This window comes from Drosophila mauritiana, chromosome 3L (assembly GCF_004382145.1).
Source record: "Drosophila mauritiana strain mau12 chromosome 3L, ASM438214v1, whole genome shotgun sequence".
Classification (NCBI taxonomy): Eukaryota; Metazoa; Arthropoda; class Insecta; order Diptera; family Drosophilidae; genus Drosophila; species Drosophila mauritiana.
The window spans coordinates 3351811-3374633 of record NC_046669.1 but is presented as its reverse complement, the minus strand read 5'-3'; the positions used below and the strand labels follow the sequence as shown (position 1 = coordinate 3374633).

The 22823-nt window shown below is 44.0% G+C and overlaps 2 protein-coding genes across 2 annotated transcripts in view; one reads left to right on the top strand and one right to left on the bottom strand.

Moving 5' to 3' along the window:
• Positions 1 to 46: 46 nt before the first annotated feature.
• Positions 47 to 5077, bottom strand: LOC117139994 (probable RNA helicase armi). Its single transcript, XM_033302704.1, has 9 exons — positions 4934 to 5077; positions 4728 to 4855; positions 4077 to 4255; positions 3602 to 4028; positions 3097 to 3525; positions 2429 to 3031; positions 1407 to 2369; positions 534 to 1337; positions 47 to 478 (listed from the first exon to the last, which is right to left on the bottom strand). The coding sequence occupies exons 2-9, from the start codon at positions 4821 to 4823 to the stop codon at positions 182 to 184; spliced, it is 3798 nt and encodes a 1265-aa protein (XP_033158595.1). The 5' UTR covers positions 4824 to 4855; positions 4934 to 5077; the 3' UTR covers positions 47 to 181.
• Positions 5078 to 5734: 657 nt separating this feature from the next.
• Positions 5735 to 22823, top strand: part of LOC117139394 (eukaryotic translation initiation factor 5B) — a 32217-nt gene continuing 15128 nt past the window's right edge. The window contains exons 1-6 of the mRNA XM_033301662.1: positions 5735 to 6167; positions 6241 to 7391; positions 7476 to 8898; positions 8969 to 9101; positions 18422 to 18498; positions 21020 to 21215. Of these exons, the coding sequence (XP_033157553.1) occupies positions 6097 to 6167; positions 6241 to 7391; positions 7476 to 8898; positions 8969 to 9101; positions 18422 to 18498; positions 21020 to 21215 (3051 nt within the window). The 5' untranslated portion in view covers positions 5735 to 6096. The remainder of the gene's footprint in view (positions 6168 to 6240; positions 7392 to 7475; positions 8899 to 8968; positions 9102 to 18421; positions 18499 to 21019; positions 21216 to 22823) is intronic.

The window sequence follows — 22823 nt, the reverse complement described above, 5'->3', positions numbered from 1 at the left end:
GGTAAAATTGCCACATATGTAAATTCAAAATAAGTTTATTGAAAATTAGTTTTATTTTATTTTGTCAATAACAAGTGCTTTCTCAACAATTAAAATCTAATAATAAACTGTCATTTGTGCTTAGTTCAAATCATCTGTAGTAGATAATGTTACACTTTGCACTGGATATTTTATAGTTGAGTTAAGGCACGAATGTTTCCAAGCAAACAGGGACCTCATCTTCCTGATTTTCCAGCATTTGAGGCAGATCACAGCCAAAATAGGCGTTATTTTTGGCACAGAACAGGATTAGCTGGCGCCAGCATTCGTCGACGGCCAGAAGATGGGGATTCCCGAAGATGATCATCATGGCACGTGCTCGGGAAACGGCCACGTTAAATCGCTTGCTGCAACGCACGAATCCCAAGGAAAAGTGGGCATCCAGGCGCAGGATCTCTTCTGATGAACGCACCGTGGAGATTAGAATAATGTCACGTTCCTGGAAATAACGAACGTTAAGTGTGCACGTAATATCGACTTAAGTTCCGCCCCACCTGTCCCTGAAACTCCTCGACGGATCCAATCTTGGGCATGACCACGTCGGTGCCAATGAACATACTCCGCAGCATCTTCACCTGCTTCTGATAGGGCGTGATTATACCGATCTGGTCGGCAGTCACATTAGCGCGGTACAGGGCGATGGTCATTAGGAACACTTCCCTGACCTCTTGGGGATTGAACCAGGAAGGGGAATCGTTATTTTGCCTGTTTTCGCCAATGATTCCGTAAAAGAACGTGCCGTGTGCTTGCGGGATATCTTTTTCTGGCTCAAATACACACCGCAGTTTACTTAGAAGGCGAGATTCCCTTGAATCCGTTTCGGAAACCACTGGGATCAGTTCGTCATCGTAGAATAGCCTGTTATAAATGCTCATAACCGACGGTAATGCTCGGTAATTGTACAACAATTTGGTCAGCACTAGTGGATTGTAGCCTGAGCTGTCGGGAAATCGCTGAAGATCTTTTCGATACGGCGAGCGTTCCAGCAATCTCTCCAGGAAGGATATGGAAAATCCCATTTTCTTGCCAATTTGAGTGTGCACAACAGACTGCAGCTGGCGAGGATCACCTGACAGAACCACTTGACAGCGTTTCTTCGTTAGCATTACAATGGGTACCATTGTTTCTGGTTCGGTGCATTGACCAGCCTCATCGAACAGCACGTGAGTGAAATGGCCCGCTGGAAACCCCAATTGTAAAAAGTTTCCCAAAGTAGTGCAGGTGGAGATGGTAATGCGATGAGTACCCATAAACTTAGCTTGACAGCAAAGCTTCAATCCCGATTCGGTGACCACCATCTATAGCAAATAGCAACAAAGCCAAGATTAATTGGTGTCCAATCGAAATGATTACATTTTTCTACTCACTTTGTCCTCGCAACTGCCCACAGCACCGACATCACTTGTGGCGCAGTAGCTCATTAGTTCAGGAGGAATCAAGTCTCTCTCCACTTGATTAAACGAGACGAGTCGAATGAAATCCCCCTGGAGTAAAGCTTTGCTATCGATGAGCCTCTTTGTCACCAAATCAGCTGAGCTGTTCGATGGTGTTCCCACCAAGATTCGGGCACCAGGCAGATTCCTAACCAACTGGAGTAGGGTCTCAACCAGTGTCACTGTTTTTCCACTGCCCGGAGGCCCAAACAGCACATAAGGAATGTTCTCCGCTTCACCGCGCAGTATATTGAAAACAGCACGTTTTTGGATGGAATTGAGCGACTGATTATACCACTCTAATTTCGAATCGTACAAGTACATGTCGTCATCCTTCATATAAACATCCAGCTGGGGATTCTCGCGCTTGGTTACTTTGCTGGGAAACAAGAAATCCTCGCCTATTACTCCAACAATTTTGGAGATGGCATGGTGCTGCTTGCGAAAGCTGTAGCGTGAGAAATAGAACTCTAGTCGATAGTCCTCGCCATTATATTTCTCCTGGAAACTGGATTGGAATTTGAGTAGAATGCGATCGAAGAGCACCTTATGGATAATGCCCTCGTAGGACTTGGTGGTCTGGGAATTGGGATCCGACCAGGGATTAATGACTCGCACTGTATCGCCAATGACCAGCGACGGTCGACGCTCGGCTAGATTCTCGATCTGCAGCGTGAGGAACTCTCCGTCACGCAGAAAGTGGGCTCGGTCCCTGTCGTAGTTGCGGAAATTCACGAAGCACTCAATCTCCTCGAGGTGTAGCAGCAATCTGAAACGGTGCATATAGGTTTTAACGCTTAGGGGTTCCCTGAGAAATGAATAGTTCTGCTCGATGGTTTCGATCATTTCTTGTCGTCGTTCAGTAGTCAAACAAATTTGGCGCAATTGCTTGGGCACCTTAAAAAACGGTAGTATTAAAAATAAGAATATTTTTTAATGTGAGGAGAACTCCTTACTTCAAAGGAACCCAAACGCAAGGCAACAAATCTGCGCTTGGTAAATATATGTTGTCCCGGGATCACATCCAACTTGTTGCACCAAACTTGGTTGGCGTAGAATCGGGACCTCTCATGGCTGTTACGACCGGGTGCTATCAAAGCTTCAGCTGCTATCATACGTTTCTCCGCTTCAGCGGCTTCCTCCTTGGTTTTGCACACTATCACCGTGAAGACTCGCCTCACCTTAAGTAGATCGAAATTAAGCTCGTACTTTTCGATTGCTTCCCCCAGAAACTGCGTGTGGATCTCAAAGGTCACTGTTATTTCGGAGCCGCTGGATATTTCCTTGGATTCGAGAGGGCTGGTCACGCTCAACTGAGACTCACTGTCATTGCAGACGGTGATGCTCTCCAGGCGCAAAGTGCGGTTTAGATTGTTGGTCAGCTTTATAGATACGCTCTGCTTTTGCCAGAGCTCTGTGGTGATGAAGCGATTTACACCAGTCACCGTAACTGCTAATCCACTGACCGATAATCCCATACTGCCCTGCTGAGTCAGCTTGGTAGCCCCAAAATTTTTCTCCAGCGGAGTAATCCTAATGGCGCGTCTCGTAAATTTGGACTGGGGAATTAAAACACACGTATAAAGAGAAAATCGCAAAGTTTTATGTTTCTTCTTTAACTTACATACTGGCACTCGATGAGATCGGCGAGCACAATGTCGTCCAGATGAAGTTCCGTGCCTGTGGGCAAGTCCGTCTTTAAAACGTAGGTTTCCGGACCGAGCACAACTATGTCCATGTACACGCGCTGCACAATGCACTTTTCACCTTCCTGAATGCGGGTGGGAAACAACTTTGTCACCTCCAGGATTTCTCCCTGTTTGTCCACGAAACCGTCATCCAGCTGAATGTTGCACTCTAGGCGCACTCGATCTCCATTCGTTGGGATGAAGTTCATCTCGATGTTGTCTAGCTCGACGGTCAGCTGTCCGTATTCCGTTTCCACGTCTATGGAAGATGCCAGACGCTGGCTAATCAGACCCAAAACGCGCCTTGTTTCGGTGTTAAAGAATTTCGGTTTTTCGTTCTTCAGGTTTTCTACAGCTTTTTCAATCTGATAGAAGTTGGGATTATAGATGTTAAGCATTGGCTTTAAAAAATGTCTAATAAATCTAATACCATGCGCTTACCTCCTGTTGGCTTGTGTCCTCCCAGCAATGCTCAATGATACGCTTCACCTTGACCACCCGCATGGATTCCCCCGTTGTAAAAGTCAAATATTCCACTACACATCCGACTTGTAGATCCAAGATGATATCCTCTGCCACCTTGCAATCGAAGAAAACGTCTTTGTCGATGACTCCCCGATCGCTCTCCAGACTGGTGATCACACCCTTTCTGGCGGTGCAGAAACTTTCTTTATTGACGTCCATTTCCGAAAGTCCATGCGTAAGCTCAGCGATCTTGTCACTTAAAACCCCATCCATTTCGTTTGGATTCGCCTTGAGCTGTTGATCCATCTTCTCCTCCATTAGTTTTCGGTCTAAAAAGCTATTCTCCCGATTCAAACTTTCCACGATATCCTCCCGGTTACGATCCGGGTTCGTGAAAAACTTGCTAACGTATGTGAACATTTTTGCTCGATAGATGCTCTGCCGTTCCTACTGCGCTGCTTTTTTGTCGAGACTCTCGTACATCCAGTCGGTTTCGCTGAGATAGCTTAATTCCTTGCGCAGATTCTGCAGACGCTTCAAGTGGTTCTCCGACGTCTCCGCCGCCTTCCCGCACTCGGTGGTTTCGCTCTGCGATTCCGCCTTGTCAGCTCCGATCTCGGGTTTCTTAGCCTGAAAATGTGGACCATCTATATTGTAAACATTTGAGAACGTACAGAGTTGCCTTCTATGACACCGAAGGCTTAAGTATCCTACAATTTTCATTTAAGAACATTTTGTTGTTATACCTCCACGGACAAATTTTAAAATATTTTGAGAATATTTATTTATATATTTATATTTATTTACAAGAGCATATATAAATTAAATTCTATTACGATATTAAAGCTCAACATCTGTATACATTTTCAGCATGTTGTGTAACGGAAAATTAAACGCTTTGTGTTAGGTTTCTTGAATTCAATACGGATTTGTTTTTCAGTGTAGGCTAATAAAATAACTGAAAAAACGCAAGTTTGAATGGAGAAGAAGTAACGGAAGTCTTAGGAAAAGAGACAGCAATAGTTTTTACAGTTATCCCCGCACTGTTTTCGTCTCCTTCTATCACGACAAAACAAGGATGGCAACAACAACAAACTCATACCTCTGCTTCGCTGGATTCTACGGGAATATTGGTGGCCGTACCGCTTGTAGACGCTTCTTCTTTGATGGTTATACTTCCGGATGCTTCACTGGACATTGTCCAATCACGAAATTACCTTGGTTATCAAGCTGTGGACCAAATATGTGAGTTCCATACCGGCTTTTTGCAAATTCGCAGCTACATTTGCTATGTTTACCCGTACTTACAAATATTCGTAACGATGTTGAATTAGTAGACGCACTGCACTTTGAGTCTTAAGAATTCAATGGGTAATAGTCATAGTATTCGAAAAAACTCTGGATCCAAATTTCGAGCACAAAGCGTCTTGTCGAACTTTTAAGTGTGACCGGATATAGCGGCGTAGAAAATATCCCTGACAGTGGTATTTTCTTAAAGTGTGTCAAATTATTTCTTATTTATTTATATTCTCCAAATTTATAAATAAGTCCCAAAAAATAAAATAAAACAAAAATGTTAGGAAAAGGACCCCTTTTTAGATTTTTGTTTTTGGAATTCACCTCATAAAAAAACTAAACAATGCTGATAATACACACGCAGGTTTAAGTTTCTTTTTTCAAGAGTACCTGCTAGTTATCTGTCACTTACATTTAAGAAATAAGCAGTCAAATTCCGAAATATGCTAAATATCTTTCAGCAATCCGAAAAGTCTTTCGAGTATATGTGTAAAAAAAGTCCATAGATGGTTTCCTTCTCCATAAATACCTGTGTGATCGATAAGTTTCAAGAATATGTTCAATACTTTTCGCAGTTGAAATAGTTTACCAAATAGGAAAACCAACTGCCCTATGTTTGATGAGTTAAAACTGAGCACCAGCGGCGATAAATGGTTCCCGTAAACAGCGCACGCCAGCGCCGAGGCCGCGATTATATTGAAATAAGTGTATATATATACAATATATCTTTATTTAAAACTGTTAAGGTAAAAACAAAATACCCCGATCAACAGGTGATTACAGGGTATAATCGATAACCTTAGCTCAGCCATTGTGATTTTCAGCAATCCACTCGCATGGTCACACTGCCCGTCCAACCCTCCCGCACCTTACTACTCGACCAACGTGCTTGTGTGCAGAATTTCCACGGCTAAATAAAACCAAAATTGGCAAAGCGCCGTGTCAGATTTAGCTGTCGATTGCCCAATTCCGCAGGAGCAGGACCTCGTCGCCGGAGCCACCGAAGCGGAGTCACGATCAGAAGATCACCAGTACCAGGAGCACCCAGTGGACAGTCTTTCTTCTCATTTTCTTGGCTGCTGAGGCGTCGCGAGTGCGGATCTTTCAGCGGTGAATAACCCACGGCTTTTTGTTTTCGGCCAGAGGAGGAGCGTGTTGCAGTCGCAAGCGGGAAGATGGTTAAAGCTAAAAAGGGCAAGAAAGAGATACTGACCAAGGTCGAAGGCGGTTCCTCGGCGGACGAAATGTGAGTCTTGTGCAAGTGCATGCCCACCTGCCAACTTGGCAAACTTTCTAACGCAAATTATTCAATCTTACAGCTCCGATGTGGACAGCGACCAGTTGAGCCTCAACAACAAGAAGAACCAACCCCTGAAGGGCAGTAAAGTTGGCGATGACGATGTTAAAGCCGTGACCAAGGGGGTCAAGAAGCTTAATGTCAAGGGAAAAGGCAAAACAGGCAAAAATGACGACTCCGATGAAGAGGAGGTGGTGCCCGCCAAGGGCAAAGCTTCCAAGAAGTCAGCTTTTGAGCTGCTAATGGACGACGACGACCAGGACGAGCCCGCTGCACAGGAAAGTCAGTCTGAGGAGGAGGAAAAGGTAGTGATCTCCAAGCCACAGAAGAACGAAAAGAAGGGCAAAAAGGCCAAACGCAAGGGGAAGGACGACGACGATGAAGATCTGGACAAGGTTTTAGCTGAGCTTCAAGCGGAATACGCCGGCGAGGCTGCTCCTCCTGCCACTACTGTTGTTTCCCCCGAAGAACTGGCCGATGAGTTCTCCAAGAAAAAGAAGAACAAGAAGCAGGCCAAGCAGGCGGCTGTGGCAGAAAACGCCGGAGAGGATGAGGCCAGCGATGACGAGGAGGGTGGCAGCACTGTGAAGTCGGCTGCCCAGAAAAAGAAGGAGAAGAAGGAGCGCCAAAAGAAGGAGGCTGCCCTAGCCAAGCAAAAGGCAGCTACTGAACCCAAACCGAAGCCCGTGGAGAAACCTGCGTCAGAACCAGAGCCTGTAGCTACGGAAGAAGTCCAGCCCGCGGCCGAGGAAGAGGAGGAAAAGTCCAGCAAAAACAAGAAGAAGGGCAAGAAGGACAAAAAGGCCGAGCCTGAGGAGGAGAAGAAGGACACCAAGAAGAAGGGTATTTCTGCCGCCATGGTGGCGGCCATGCAGGAGCAGCTGAGAAAGCGAAAGGAGGAGGAGGAGCGGCTGGAGCGGGAGGAGGCAGAGCGAATTCGCCTGGAGGATGAGCGCGAGGAAGCCCGCCTGGAGGCAGTGCGTCTGGAGGCCGAGAGGAAAGAGAAAAAGAAGCAGCGCGAGGCAGAGCGGAAGGCTCGCTTGAAGGCGGAAGGCAAACTGCTCACCAAGAAGCAGAAGGAGGATAGGGCTAGGGCACAAGCTCTTCTGGAGTCTCTAAAGGCTCAGGGTCTTGAGATTCCTGATCCCAACGACAAGCGACCCACGCGGCCAGGTATGTATGCCGGGACATTATTTTTTGTGTTATTAGTTACAATCTAAGTATCAACCTCCCAACTAACTGATTAATGTCTTTCAGGAACTCGCATCCGTCCGAACAAAAAGAAGGGCCCTAAGGAAGAGGCCACCGAGGAGGAGGCCAAGGCAGCGGAAGCCCAAGCGGCCGCCGCTGCTGCCGCTGCAGCTGCTGCCGAAAAGGCCGAGGAGGAGAGGGTCAAGGAGAGTTGGGATGCCACCGATAGTGAGGCTGAGCCAGAGCCCGAGGAAGAAACGTCGCAGGCCACTAACAATGGCAAGACCGAGGCTGCCGAGGAAGAGGACGAGGAAACAGATGACAATGAAGATGACGACGATGATGAAGACGACAGTGATGACTCCGATGAGGATAGCGACGATTCCCGTGAAGTATCGGTGTTGGCCAATGATCCAGAGTCACGACGACTGCGTGCGGAAGCCAGAATCCTAAAACGGCAAGCAGAGGCGGAAAAGAAGCGCTCCACCGACGAACTCAGAGCTGGAGTTGTTTGCGTGCTAGGCCACGTAGATACAGGAAAAACCAAGATCCTGGACAAACTGCGACGCACACACGTTCAGGATTCCGAAGCAGGTGGCATCACTCAGCAGATTGGAGCCACAAACGTGCCCATCGAAGCAATTAAGGAGCAGACTAAGTACGTAAAGGCGGCCGCTGGATTTGAACATCGCTTGCCTGGTCTATTGATCATCGACACACCCGGCCACGAGTCCTTCAGCAACCTAAGGAACCGAGGATCCTCCCTCTGCGACATAGCCATCCTGGTGGTGGACATTATGCACGGCTTGGAGCCGCAAACCATCGAGTCCATTCAGCTGCTCAAGAAGAAGAAATGTCCGTTCATTGTGGCCCTGAACAAGATCGATCGTTTGTACGATTGGAAGCAGTTGGCAAGGCGGGATGTGAGGGATGTGCTCAAGGAACAGCAGAGCAATACACAGCTGGAGTTCCAGCAGCGCACAAAGGACGTGATCCTGCAGTTCGCCGAGCAGGGCTTGAATGCTGCTCTGTTCTACGAAAACACCGATCCGAAGACATACATTTCCCTGGTGCCCACCAGTGCCATTTCGGGCGAGGGCATGGGCAACCTGCTCTTTATGATCGCCGACTTCTGTCAGAATATGCTGGCCAAGCGCCTGATGTACTCCGAGGAACTGCAGGCCACCGTGTTGGAAGTGAAGGCGCTGCCAGGTCTTGGAACCACCATCGATGCCATTCTGATCAATGGAAAGCTCCGCGAGGGTCAGACCATGGTTGTGGCCGGCACTGATGGTCCCATAGTCACCCAGATCCGATCCCTGCTGATGCCGCAGCCCATGAAGGAGCTGCGTGTGAAGAACGCCTATGTGGAGTACAAGGAGGTTAAGGCTGCGCAGGGCGTTAAAATCGCCGCCAAGGATCTGGAAAAGGCTATTGCGGGCATCAATCTGCTGATTGCCCACAAGCCCGATGAAGTCGAGATTTGCACGTAAGTTTTAAGTTTCTAATATAATCGATGAGATATTTGTGTTTTAAGCTTTGCATTCTCATTATTTTAGAGAGGAAGTTGCCCGGGAGCTGAAGAGTGCCCTTAGTCATATTAAACTGGCTCAGACAGGCGTTCATGTCCAGGCCTCCACGCTGGGTTCGTTGGAGGCTCTTCTGGAGTTCTTGCGCACATCTAAGATTCCTGTAAGTAATGTAAATAGGTTCTTAAAGGTATTCTGTTGTTTTAGGTAAACCATTTTCAAAAGATAGCGCCATTCATACGAGCACCATTTCTTTGTCTGTTAGGATTCATAGCATACTTTCCGGCGACAGAATGCCAAATGCTAACGAAGAATCGCATTTACATTTAAATGTGTTAAGTAATGGGTTTGGTAAATGAAATTATATTAGCAGATGCAATCGAAGATTTCCCATAGTTTCTGCACAATTTATTTGCAGTTAGAAAAACAAGCGCTGGATGCAAACCAGGTTGGCTCACATTTTCTGCTCAATTGATTAGCACCCTTTCAAATCAGTGGAATTCCTAACCCCCCTGACTAATAATGAAGTACACGTGCGAAATGAATAACAAGCGAATCAGAGGGATGGATGCGCTAACATAATTTCGCACCGTTTGTTTAGACAATTAGCCAAGAGAATATTTTCGAGCCAGCCACATAGTTCCCAAAAACGGAGGGAGGGATAACCTTTTAATAGGTGGGCTCTGCAATTTATGTACACATTATTTATTTCTGCCCATGGCGGGTTATTTCTAACAGCTCGTATAGTCCGACGAGATAAACAAAATCTCTTTTGGGCCGCCCCAAAAAAAAAAGCAAAAGAAGAAAACGCATAATACGCAGTTTGGAAAATTTGCCATTTTCCTGGCTACTTTTCGATATCGCTGGCAAATTGAATTCGGTGCGGCGACAAAGTTGTAAATTTGCGCTGGCCAAAAAACTATTTCGGATTCGGGAATTATGAGTGCGTGAGGAGGCGGGGGCCCACGAGATTCTCTCCTCCTGTCTGCCAGACTACGCCGTAAACATAAAAATGCGTATTTTTGTAAACTGCAAACCCGGCCGTTCTAGCCACCAAAACGACGATGATGATGATGATGATCATGGCTATGGCGATGTTGAGGATGATTCATGCCGAAAGAAGGCGAATGGCGGGCGCCCAGCCAAGTGAACACGCACTGTAACCATTTCATTTCGCTGTCTGCCCCCCAGTCTCGAGAAGATTGAACACCCAACTAAAAATACTGGCCGCTCTATATACCATATAGATAGATAGATAGATAGGCAGGCAAACGCATGTATATCTGGTATCTGGTCTGGTGTACATATGTATGTGCATATATACGCGTATGGCCGCAGCGGATATGACAACTCAAATTCCAATTTAGCAAATATTTATTATTCCCTAGCAAAGGCGGCCCAATCAATTTCACACGCCGTAAATGAATGAATCGATCGAGATTGCCTCGCTTTTTAATGGAAATTAGATAATCAAAATTACTTGCCTTATGCGATTGACCATTTTTTTTTCGCTTGCCTCAGCTGCGGAAATGTTGCAGCGGAAGCGCGGATAAAGTGAACAAAACAGTAAACAGACATATGGGCCATTTGATCCAAGACCCCGATATTCGAGCGTTCTGTTGTTTCAGCAATTTTCTATTTTTCGCCCGCCCCGCCACACACACACTCTATTTTCTTTTTGTTTTATACTCTTCCGTTTCTGCTGACACTACAAGCTCATTAGCGACAGCAGCCCACATTTGCTAAGGTTTCCCACAGTCTCATCATCATCTCGATGCGGCCATGTGGCCATGCAGCCATCATTATCATAATCATTATCATCGGCAGGCCACAACACTTTCCCAGGCCTTAAGGTTCCTACCAAACGCACACACACATTCGAGCGATCCAATGCGATCCGGGCCGAAACGCCAACGCAATCTAAAGCACAGCGAGCTGAAAAACTATGCAAATTAGCCACCAAATGCAGCCACAGGGCGCGTGGTTGTGAACTGCTGAACTGAATGAATGAGCCACTGACTGGCTGACTGACTGACTGAATGATGATACCAGGCCAGGGACGTTTCAGGCCGCAAAGGGGTCATCGATAAGTCTGACTATCTGATTTAAGGTGACTTTTAGAGCTCGAGAGCTCTTAAGTTGGTAATTTCGAGTTTTACTTAGCCTCCCACGCATGTTTACTAAAGTGGTCTTAAATATTTGTTAGAATTATTAGATGCAGCTTAGCTAAGAATGCTTGCTAAGCATCATCTCTAATGAATCTCCTTTCATAGAGTTACTAGCCATTTAGATGCTTAACCCTTTTTCGAGAGAACTCCGCTCCTCTTCAAACTCAACCATCTGAGTTTCCTTTTGTCTTGCGGCCCACTGAAATGATTTCCAAGTAGTTTTTCTGAGTCGCGCCCATTGGATTTGATTTCTTTGGCTTTTCGGCCGGTCACTTCGGTTCTTAATGAATGAATTAACAATTTCTGCAGTCGCATGCACATGCTGTCCATATGGCCACGGCTTTTTCGATATGGCATGGTGTCGTCGGTTTTTTGCTCTTTATTTTTTGTTTTTCGGTTTTCCGATTTTGTCACATTTTAGACGAAAAATTTGTCGCCGTCATGTTTACTGCGCTCGTTTCGAAAATCAATTATGGCCAGCCGACTGACTGACTGACTGAGTGAATGAATGACGAACTGACAGAGTGACAGACTTCTGCTGGAGGCTGTAGATTCATTCATGATTTGAGCCAGAGATGCTGACCATGTGGGCCGACCACCGGCCGGCTACGTAACAAGTTTCGCCTTCATTTAAGCCAAATTTAGTAACTGGCTAACTGGCTAACAACATTCACAGACACTCTCGCGGGCTCTACCTTTTTTTGGACCGACTAATGCTATGTAAAATGCCATAAAACTTTATGGTTATCGCCGCCAGAGTCATTTTTCTAGGCACCCACATATGATGTCGGCCTCTTCGAATCGAAATCGGTATTCGCTATTTGGTGCTTTTGCTTTTTTCCTGCGTGGCCGTTGAAATACGAGCAGGGTTGCCAATTTATTGGCACTGCCAAACTGACGGCCGGAAATTGTCATTTGAGTGCTGGCCGCTGCCGTTCGAAAAAAACGAAAAATAATAAAGAAAACCCGCTTAAAAGTTTTGTTTCGCTTAGCCCATTAATTTCTGACACGTCGCAGGTTGCGTTGATTGGCGATTGCCAATCAATCTTGCGCCTGCACTAGTCCACTAATTGGTATTCATGCGATCCAAATTGCACGGTTTCGGACCTCTTCCGTCACCTGAAAGACGTTGAATAAATTCACCCGCTGGATGAGAACAGAACAATGAATGATAGGTTTATTCAATTAAACCTCTGGAACATTTGAAGCTGAGTAGTTTGCACTGCTATTCAAAATATTAATTGAGAATTAATAGAGAGTAGCAAACAGAAAACAATCAATTGTATGGCAAACAAATCAATTACAAATGCTTTTATTTAACTTTTGCTTTTTAATTGCGTCCCACATATCGAGCGGCATTTATGGAATAGTTGCTTTTATTGTGTTGTTTCATTCATTTAGCAGATACATCTGCTTGTTTGCACAGAGATACAAATGTATATGTGTGCGTGCACGCAGATGCTCGTGTACAATAACTCATTTCATTGATCAAATAAACATTTGCTACACATTTCGATAAATTAAACACCCCGCCCCCTTTTTGCCCCTCTGCGCGACAGGGCAATAACAACAAATGACTGCTACCAAGAGCAACTGATCAATGTCGAGTATTCGATTCATTCATGAAAATTGACTGCACTTGTTGCCCAGCTCAATGGCCATGTGGTTTGCAGCCGAGTGTGCGTCACCATCGCGATTAAGCATTTATTTTATTCCCCTTTTGAAAATGAATAATTACATTTAATTACTTAGCACAAACTATAAATTGTCAGCCATTTAACTCGGAGGGTACTAAAAACCAAAATGTGTTGGCGGCTTCTAAGCCTAGTCGCTAAAATCGTATCTATTCTCTGGGCCAAATAGCAGAACCGATAAAAATACATGTTAAAATGCGCTTTTCCGCCTCCAGACAACAGTCGACATTCCTCGGTTACGTCATGGAAAATGTTTTCGCCAGATTTATGGTCCGTTGGCTGCACATTTTTATGATCGCCTGCCGGAAAATCCAAGCCAAAGACAGCATGAATGAGCGGCTGCTACTCACCATCTCTCTCTCTCTTTGGGCCATTGCAAACACCGTTATGCATTTGGCCTGCAATTTCTTTTGACGTTTGCAGTGGTGATGGTACCTGGGTGCGGTACAAGACTCAAGCCGAAAGGTACCTAGCCAATCAAAGGTACACTGCAATGCCTGTATTCAAACCTTTATAATGGTATTGAAATCCTGCACACTCCAACGCGAATTCTTAAGGACTTTCTCAAGCTTGTACATTTTTATTTCGTTTAAAATGTACCCATCTTTCTGGTAGGGTACACCTTCCATTTGGTACCCATCACTGTGAGTTTGCAGCGTTGGCTTCATTAACATTTGCACCTCGTCGCTATCAACGGCCAAATATAGCGGTGCTGCCGGCTGCCATTCATAAAAGGCTGTGTGCACCTCGGTGTGCAGCCCAGTTGGCTGGTTAGTTGGCTTGCCTTGGTTAGCTTGGCTTATACAACTCTTGTACACCCGCAACGTGGCTGGGTTCATGTTCATTCATTCATTCAGTTTGGCAATCCACACACTCACACTCGCTCGCACTTACCTGTCTTTTCTTTGCACAACAATGTTTCCCCCAACTGTTTTTGGCTTTTGTCTTGTTGTCTTTTTCATGAATGAAAAATATTGCGCACTCGAGAAATTGCTAGACGCTGGCTGTCTTCTTTTTTTTATTGCTGAACAGCTAGCTACTGGTGTTGCCAAATAAGCTTAAGCTGATGTGCATATGTATCTGAGGAAACGCGGATTCTTAAGGATCGAACATTTGGAGCTTAAGCGTGTCCCCTCGCTGTATATCTATCTATCTTTAATGTATATCTATCTATTTATCTATCTATATATCTGTATCTATTTATGTAACTCGAATTCTTGAGCATCATATATTTCTTCCACCTGTCGACCTACCCCAATCCCTTTCACTCCATATATATATGTGTGGGTATGTATCCAGTGGGATCCAAAAACCACGCCAGATGCTGTTGCTGCATTTGGGCAAAAATGTAATTATGTAGCCATCAACGATTCGTATGCATTCATTGTGCTGCGGTCGCCTTTGCCATAATTGTGTGTCACTTGTTGTTGCTGGCTGTGGATTTGGTTTTGGATACGGATTCGGATTTGGTAGGTGGGCCAGGTGGGCAGATATGCCGCGCAGTCGGCCGCAAATGTGTATGACCGACGTAATTTGATTCCCACATGCATTTTAATTAAAAGTAAACAACAGAAAGTTTCGCAAATACAAGCTCGTCATGCTCGGCGACTTGTCGTCCGTTTGGGGCCGCCATTTGGCAGCGCATTTGCACGTTTGCATGCGAAATGCTAGATGCAAAATGCAAAACTATTCCAAAATCCACATCCACTGCCAATGATTGCGGTTTCGCCCACTCGCGGCAGAAGCTGCAGTAGCGGCAGTTAAGATAATTAGCCACTTTGGCCAGCATACTCATTCATACTCGTCTGGGTGGACAGGCAAGTTGCATGTGGCAGGAGGTGTGGAAATAATTAGCCATACTCACCGGTTTTTCTTTTTATCGAAAGATCAACATATGATTATGTATCTCTGCTATAAGGCATGGTTTCAAATGTAGTTAAGGTATAAGTTAGTTTACTACCTTTTAATTATTATTTAATCTCATAAATTCTTAATACTTTTTCTGACTGGAAACTAAATTTAGCTATCGCTATCATAATCGTGTCATTTTCAAGGGATCAGCATACTCATACTCAGCATTTGTAAGTTAATTATTTGATAAAAACTACTTTTCTGTGTTGCCAATTAGTTTGCGCTTCAGAACGGCGGAAAAACGACGCAATTAATGAGGGAAAAACAGAAATACCACGCAAATATCTTGGGAAATATTGACGGCACAGAAACTGGCTAGATCGGGTGGCGTGACGTCTTCTCGGGGGTCCATTCATGAATGATTCGAAGGAGGAGGAGTAGGGTTGGAAGGGGTTGTTTGAATGCGACCCCAAAGAAAAGACCGGACCCAGAAAAGTCCATTGTTGGGTGCTTAACCCTCTGCTCCGCCCCTGTATTCTCGTGTTTTTTGGACGCTCTTCGCTGAATTTCATGAATGAATTTGATTTCGCTGCGGTCGTGGTTCTCTTTCCCATGCTTAGTGTGTTTCGTAGTACTAGCTTGGGCATTACGCCTCTTGGCAGGAAGGAAGTGAGGTAAGAAGCAGACAATGCCAATGTTTTCATTAATGCGACGCAGTTGCCAAAAACAACAAAAGCCATGTGCCCCATCAAGAAAACAACGAGAGCTAAAACGCAAGAAGATAGTCGAAGTTTTCATACCCTAAACTAGAGGGAAGAAGAATTAACTTCTAATTTTGATTGAACTGCTACATTGATTGATGTTATATAGAAGTATATGGTCCGAGTAAGAAATATGAGTTTGGGATATAAATTAAAAATAATACAACATTGCTAAGATTGTAGAATTCTTCTGACTTATGTGATAAAACCCTCAGCAAGGGTATCAAAAAGAAGGAAGGAAGAAGCGAATAAAAAAAAACAGTGAATGAGTAAACCCAAGTGAATGAGTAAATGAATGAATGTATAAATGAAAAGACGAAAACAGAAACAACAACGGAAGCAATTCTTCCTGCCCCACACACACACACATGCATACCCTCACACAGATACACTATCACTCGCTCACAGTTACACCGAATATCTCACAGATACTTTCCAGAGCTTATTGCTTAATTTTCATTCATAAACACGTAGCGGCCGTATTTTTCGAAGGAAAGGAAGTTGAAAATAATAGATATGTGTTTGCACTGAAGAGCCCCAAAGCAAAACGGAAGTTCTCGACCAACGTGCGGCATTTTCTTGAATTCGACGCAATTTTCCAATTCCCTAACGAAGGTTTCCCTCGACATTAATCAGCTGTTTAGGCTGTCCGTCAGTCAGTTTAGCCGACATACGCCATTAATTTAGTTGTTTTTTCATCAAAATTGGCATTATTGGCAGCGTTTAAAAAAGGCACTGAACAATCGATTTATGCACTGTCGAAAAAAAGGGTGCACTTATCCATCAAGTACTGTGATATGCGACTAATTTGGGCCATGTCTTCTAAAAATATAAAAATATATTACTAATCACTTTTATAAAGGCTTTTCTTCTTTAAATTATCGATGCTGGTACTTTTCGCTCAGTGTGCTCACCTGCCTTGGCTTCTCGCCCGTGTCATCGATAACATTGAGTGGCGTTGCCACTTGACGTCAGCAGCCAAGTGGGCGGTGGGCGTGGGCGTGGCGTTCTACCTTCGGCTTCCACGTTAGCCGGGCTCCTCTGCTAATTAGCCGGCAGTCGGTGTGCGTTTTCATTCGCCACTTACGCACTTCCCGCCCACAAATTCCGAGCAAGAGCCTTTTCTCGTCTCCGATTTCTGGCCTTTTTGCCGATGCCAATTGTGGAAATGGGATTGGGAAATTGTGGATTTGGCTGCGTCAGTCAGTCGCACGTTCTGATTGTTTGTGCGAAATTATATTCAGCTGGAAGTCGACTGCCGGCTGCCACGTGGTAGAAACCCTTAGCCCACACACCCATGCCATAGTAACGCACTGAAAAGTGAATTGCAACTAAATTTACACTTGTTATATTCTGTTAAATATCATATCATGGTTACATTGATACGTGTATCTTATCAAAATATATTTAACTGATTTTTTTATACACTCAGTATAAGTTTCTAAGGTTTCTAAGATTTAGAAAACGATTTTTTGAGTGCACAAATGGGGGCATTCGGCTATCACTTCCGTTTGCACCCGTTTTCCGCTTTACATGCAATCGAATCGACGACTGCTCTCTTTTCTCGCCAGCTCAATTACTATGAGTTTTCTCGGTCGCTTTTGCTGCCACTGTGCCACAATTGCATACAACAATAAACTTCCGATTTCATTCATTGTTTTGCTGATTGCAAAACTCTTTTGCTCTCTCGCTTTTTCCTCACTTTTTTCCGCATTTTCCCCATTTGCTTTCCGTTAGTTACACACAATTTCTTTTATAACAGCGTCAGCAGCTGAGGCGTTTCGCAGTAATGAATGAAATGCTCGTGAATGGGTTAAGCTGTAATTGAATTCAATTTACAATCGAAACACTCGAGCAGAAAGCCAGCACTTCTACATGACGTCAGTGGATCGAGTTGGTTACATATATCTTTAAATACGTTGGCAGTTTTGAAAATTTTCAAAATACGCCAAGATATTTCTGCAACTGAATTACTTTTTATTTGTGATAAATGTACTCAGCATATCTAGCAAACAGTATCACATTATCAGAAAGCTTTTTAGGACTTTTAGTTTAAGTCATGTATTAACGTCTAATTTATGCCTGCGATAAGCTGGCATTTAAATTAATCCGATTAATCTGGCCGATAAGCCGACATTTCAATTTATCAGACAGCTGTAAAAGAGAGAGTAAAACGGGTTGTACTGCCAGTTGTTAATGGGTTCAATCGCGAGCCTCTCATTATTTCGGTCTTATCAGCGGCGCGTGCATATCCGGTGGAGCAATTAAGGCGCTATCGACAGCAAATTCCATTGCCCCACTCACTTGCAGAGCAACCCACCCATTTCACTCATTCCACTCACTCCACCCAGGCCATTCAAACCATTCAAACCAGCCAACCAACCAGCCATCCATTCATTCATGTCAGACGCTCGCGCTGCTGCTGCTGCTGTTATTTTTATCAATGATCATTTGTAATCATCTGCTGGCGACGAACAAAAAAAATAAATAAAATAAAAATTGAACATCTTCGATGTGAATGAACCCATCGCCAGAGTTTTCCCCATCTCTTGCCAATGTCTCCTGGCCACTTGGACTTCTGAGAAATGTTTCACTTTGGCGGATGGACGGACGGGTGGACTGCTTGTTTAGTTTAGATTTTGTGCCTCTTTTCGATTTTTCTATTTCGTTTATTTTTCCTATGCCAATGCGACTAAAAATAGCCAAAGTTTTCTTTGGGTCAAATGCTTTTGGGCCAAGAAAAGAGAGGGGAGCGCATAAAAATTGAACTTTTTCGACACACATGGTTGGCAAACTATGATGATAAATAATGCTCTTTAATAGAACAATTAAAAAAAATATTTTTAAATTTATATTATATTCGTATTAATGTTTTACTTTGAAAAAAGTATAATAAATATATATCGCAACAACGAATAAACATTTCCTTATGTTCATAAGCTCTATCATAAAAATTTCTGTATTTACCCCATTTATGGCAATTTGCAACCCTTTTATTTATTTTTCTAGTACTCTGCTATCCGAATTGGACCCGTGGTGAAACGCGATGTGATGAAGGCCTCCACAATGTTGGAACACGAGGCGCAGTAAGTAAACCCAAACTTATCGTTACTATGTTCACTTTCCCCGCGTTTTGTTTGCTGCCCATGGATGTGTCATATGAAATTGCACAATATCAGAGTTCTTAAGAATTTGCTGAATGCGACATTTTGTGTCGAGCCGAGTGTAGTGAAACTTCCACTATCAAATTCACTTTCGCGGGGGTTTATTGAACTCCCCCATTGAGGATTTCGCAAACAGAAATAACGTCGCCAGTTGGGTAATTGATCCCTTCAAAGTTTTCTATGAATGGGTATAATTCCCTGAAACAATGGCAATGACTTGGGTAGTTCTATGAACATTATACGGCAGTATCTTATTTCTATGAAATACACTTCCTGTTTTAGCGAATTCGCAGAACAGAACAATCATAGTTGGGAATTTTCTTAGATATGTGATATAAAATGTAATATATTTGAAACATTTTTCCTTGATTTATGTGCTTTTGAACTTGTTTTTGCTTTTACCACCATCTCTTCGGTTCCTAGCTCAAGTACTACCTCTCGAGAACGTCTCCAACTCACGTATAACACCTTCCCCTGACCATTTCATTTCGTTATATGTAGTATCTGACCACTTTTCGACTACATTGTAGGCCATTGTCGGTTTATATCCGAACACTTAAGACAGCACGAGGTCCGCGAGACAGCGAGAATAAACGACTTTTTGATATATGACAACGAACAATGCAATTTTATTGCCGCTTAACTTCATTAACACAATTCTCCGCACAGCCCCGCCCCGCCCCTTCCACTTCCACCCGCCACTTGATAAACAACAACGCAATATGGTCGGATCTTTGAAGATTGTGTCTGATATTAGCCGACGAAGGAGCCGATGGTCGGGTTAAGTGATTCATTTAGCGGCAATCACAAAATGCACTTTACCGGGGGGATAAAGCTAAGCGGGATGACCATGATTTATTATAGAGAGCGAAGCCTTTGGGCCGGCAGCTTTGTCTCATTAGCGGCGTTAAGTGCTGCCAAATAGCCCAGTCTATATCTGTATCCGTATCTATATCTTTCTCTTGTTCATTCCTGTCTCCTTTGCTCCACTATGCCGGTTTCCAATTGCAAACAATTTTCGTGCTCTGCTTGGCAACAATAAAAGCTGCGAATGCGAGACGCAGATACATTTAAGGCCCACTCAAATTACGCTGTCACATGTGCAGAAAAACGAAAAAAAAACAAAATGTAAACTCGAATGGAGCAAATAGAAATGTAGCTACGATTGTATCTGGTATCTTGTATCTACGCCCAAGACAGCGCATTTCCGTTTCCGGCCCTTCTGCGCATGCGTGCGTTCACTTTGAGTTATGCCCGTTTGTGGCCCTATGTGCCCCACTATCTTTTACTATGTGTGGCTGCTCTTCATTTATTTATGATTTTTACGCGTGTGGAATTTTCGAACCATAAAATTTTGCATTTTACGCTGCGAGCAGCGGCCATAAAAGTCGTCTGTCTGTCCGCCGAAGAAGTGCCTTCGATGGGTTCTACTATATTTATATGCTCCTACATATAACTCCACTCTGGTGCTGTCGCCTTTACGAGTTCCATAAAATGCTTAACTGTTTTTATGTGATCTTTAATGCATAAAATTGGCTCGTTCAGTCGAAAGTGATCTGCTCCAACAATGGTTGTCTATTTATTACCCCTTCAGGGAATCCCGCTCCCATTCGATCCTCCTAAAAGCTTGCCTCGAAAGTGATTCTTCTGTGCGGATCTTAATTGTTTTTATTTTTTTATTCTTCACAAATATATAGTTATAAATTTCAATCCTCTGATAGGTATATTTAAATTTGATCATTCTCTTCCCTTAAACTCCAAAAATCCCAAAATATAACCCATATATCACAATCTAAAAGGGTTTCTCTCCTTTCCTTTTATTAATCTTCTTGATATTAGCTTCCCTCGCTGCCCAAATTGATCATAATTCATAGATCGATTAGTCGTGGACTCTATCCTAAACTGTTTTCGCCTCTACCCAAACAAATTTAATCCCCAACCCATTTCCATTTTTATATGCTCGAGAAGATCGAGAGATCCCAAAAAGTGCCCCTCATTAGCCGACTCCAGCACTTTGGCTTTGGGACCTTTTCCTGTCGACGGAGAGTTTCGATTCTCGAAATGCCAACCATTTCCTGTCATTGAAAGCCCCACACGGCAAAAGTTAACCAAGCTAAACAAACAACATCTTGAGCTGTCCGACCGACCGTCAGTTGGATTCCATCCGCCGAGGTTGTTTGTGATTTCAATTATTAACGCTTCCTGGTGCTCGGATCGCCATGTGGCCCGATCCGGTCCGATCATTAGGCCAACTCTTCTCCAGACAGGAAGACCAGCGACGACTCGACAGTGTCATTATGGTTATTGTTATTATTATTATTATTATGCTCGTTGGTTGCCTGCCCTGCGTCTCTGCGATTGCATATACTTTTAATTGTTTTAAATTACTGCCGACGAATCTCACTCATCTTCTCTACTTATCTCCAACGCCCGTCCCCCTTAGGTATGCAACGATTCTGGCATTCGACGTTAAGATCGAGCGGGAGGCACAGGAAATGGCCGATTCCTTGGGCGTGAAAATATTCCAAGCGGACATTATCTACCATCTCTTCGACAAGTTCACCGCCTATCGCGAGGAGCTCAAGCAGAAGAAGCGCGAGGAGTTCCGATCCGTAGCCGTCTTTCCCTGCAAGTTAAGGGTAAGTAGGCTCTTTCAATTTCACTAACTTTATTCGGGATAATAGTTATGAATCAATTAGTTTTAATACATAAAAAAAGCTAATATCTCCCTAAGAGAATGAAAATATAGGGCTGAATGTAGGTCTCTTTAATTTGGGTTTGAAAACAATTTTAGCCCCGTGTAGTAAAGATCTTACTATATCTTTAAGTTGGAACATACAAAGTGAATATAAGTTGCACAAGTCGTTCTCATTTCCAAGTGTACGTATCGGGTGAACAAATTAAAGACGGAAACCCAAAAGACTCGGTGTCATTATGGGCATTATTTTAATGCGCCCATGTTCGTGTTCCATTTACCGCCCTCCTCCCGCTGCACCTACAGCCTAACTGCAATTACCCCCGAAAGCTACAGGTGTAAAATGCAATCTGCCGCGAACTGAAAATGAGAATGAGACCGAGACTGCAACTCCAACTGCAACTCCGATTTCAAGTGAGACCCAGAATGGATCTCCAGCTGTGGCTTGTCTCGTCTTGACGCTGGCCTAATGATGCTGGCCAACAAGAATTGAACGGGCTTGAACTCCTGGGGGCCGGGTTCTGTGCGATATAATACTCCATGAGCCGGACCAAGACAAGCACTCAACGAGCGATTAAAGCAAAGCCTTAGATCCCAACAGACGCCTGCATCACGTCCACACTTCCTGCTCAAATAATGTTTAAACAGCGTATTTGATTTATAGGCAATCATTAGATTTTGGTCGTATGCAATGTGGCGACTCAACACGCCACACTCCACTCGGGGCCACTTTGGTCCACTCTGGTCCACTCTAGACCACTTCTGGCCACTGGGCTCCCACTGTGCTGGTAATTGGACACACATCGCACAGCTGTTGGCTAGCATTGGTTCGATCTCTTACACTCGAAAGGTTGCACTTTAAGCACTACAACTATTTCGTATAATTTTGAGCCTGTTTTCCTCATATATATTTGTGTATTTCTGTTTGCTGAATCCCTTAATGTTATGGAATCTAATATAATTTATAATATTAATAGTATTTGAATTATTTTTTTCGAGTGCACACTGCCAGCTGGAACATAACGATTCTCTGGAGTGGAAGTCCCAGTCACAGGTCTTCTTGTAATAACAATGACGTTGTTTAGTTTGAGTTATTAACTCGCCTTCTGTCTTAAGGAGTTGGCTGGTAGGTGGGGGCATAGGCATGTGCATGCGGAGCTGGAGAAACGTGTTCTCTGGGCCACTTTTCTTTTTTTTGTATCCCCGGCAACGTACAATCCATTTTCTATGCCGGCTGATTCAGATTGGGCTCCATCCGCAACTTCTGCTGCAGGCGGCATCCCATTTGAGGCCTTCTTCAACAGTTGACGCAGCGGAAATTAAGTCGTTCTTGGTGCAGTCAGTGTTGTTTTTGGTCGAGGGTCTTTGTTAATGGGTCACAACGATAGGCAAATGCACTACAAAACATTATTTCATATTAAAAAGCTGTATTTTCCAACCTAAATATATATTAAGAGTTAAGTTTTATGTGCTCTTTAGCCATGTGAAATTAAAAATCATGTAGATATCCATAAAGAGCAGTACCCCACTTATAGAGTATCCTATATCATAG

What these genes read in the sequence shown, in the direction of transcription:
- LOC117139994 (XM_033302704.1), bottom strand. Translation starts at nt 4,823, where the DNA reads ATGTCCAGTGAAGCATCCGGAAGTATAACCATCAAAGAAGAAGCGTCT. An exon ending in TAGAATCCAGCGAAGCAGAG is followed by an intron (nt 4,256 to 4,727) that starts GTATGAGTTTGT and finishes CCACATTTTCAG; the next exon opens with GCTAAGAAACCCGAGATCGG. An exon ending in AGGACACAAGCCAACAGGAG is followed by an intron (nt 3,526 to 3,601) that starts GTAAGCGCATGG and finishes AACTTCTATCAG; the next exon opens with ATTGAAAAAGCTGTAGAAAA.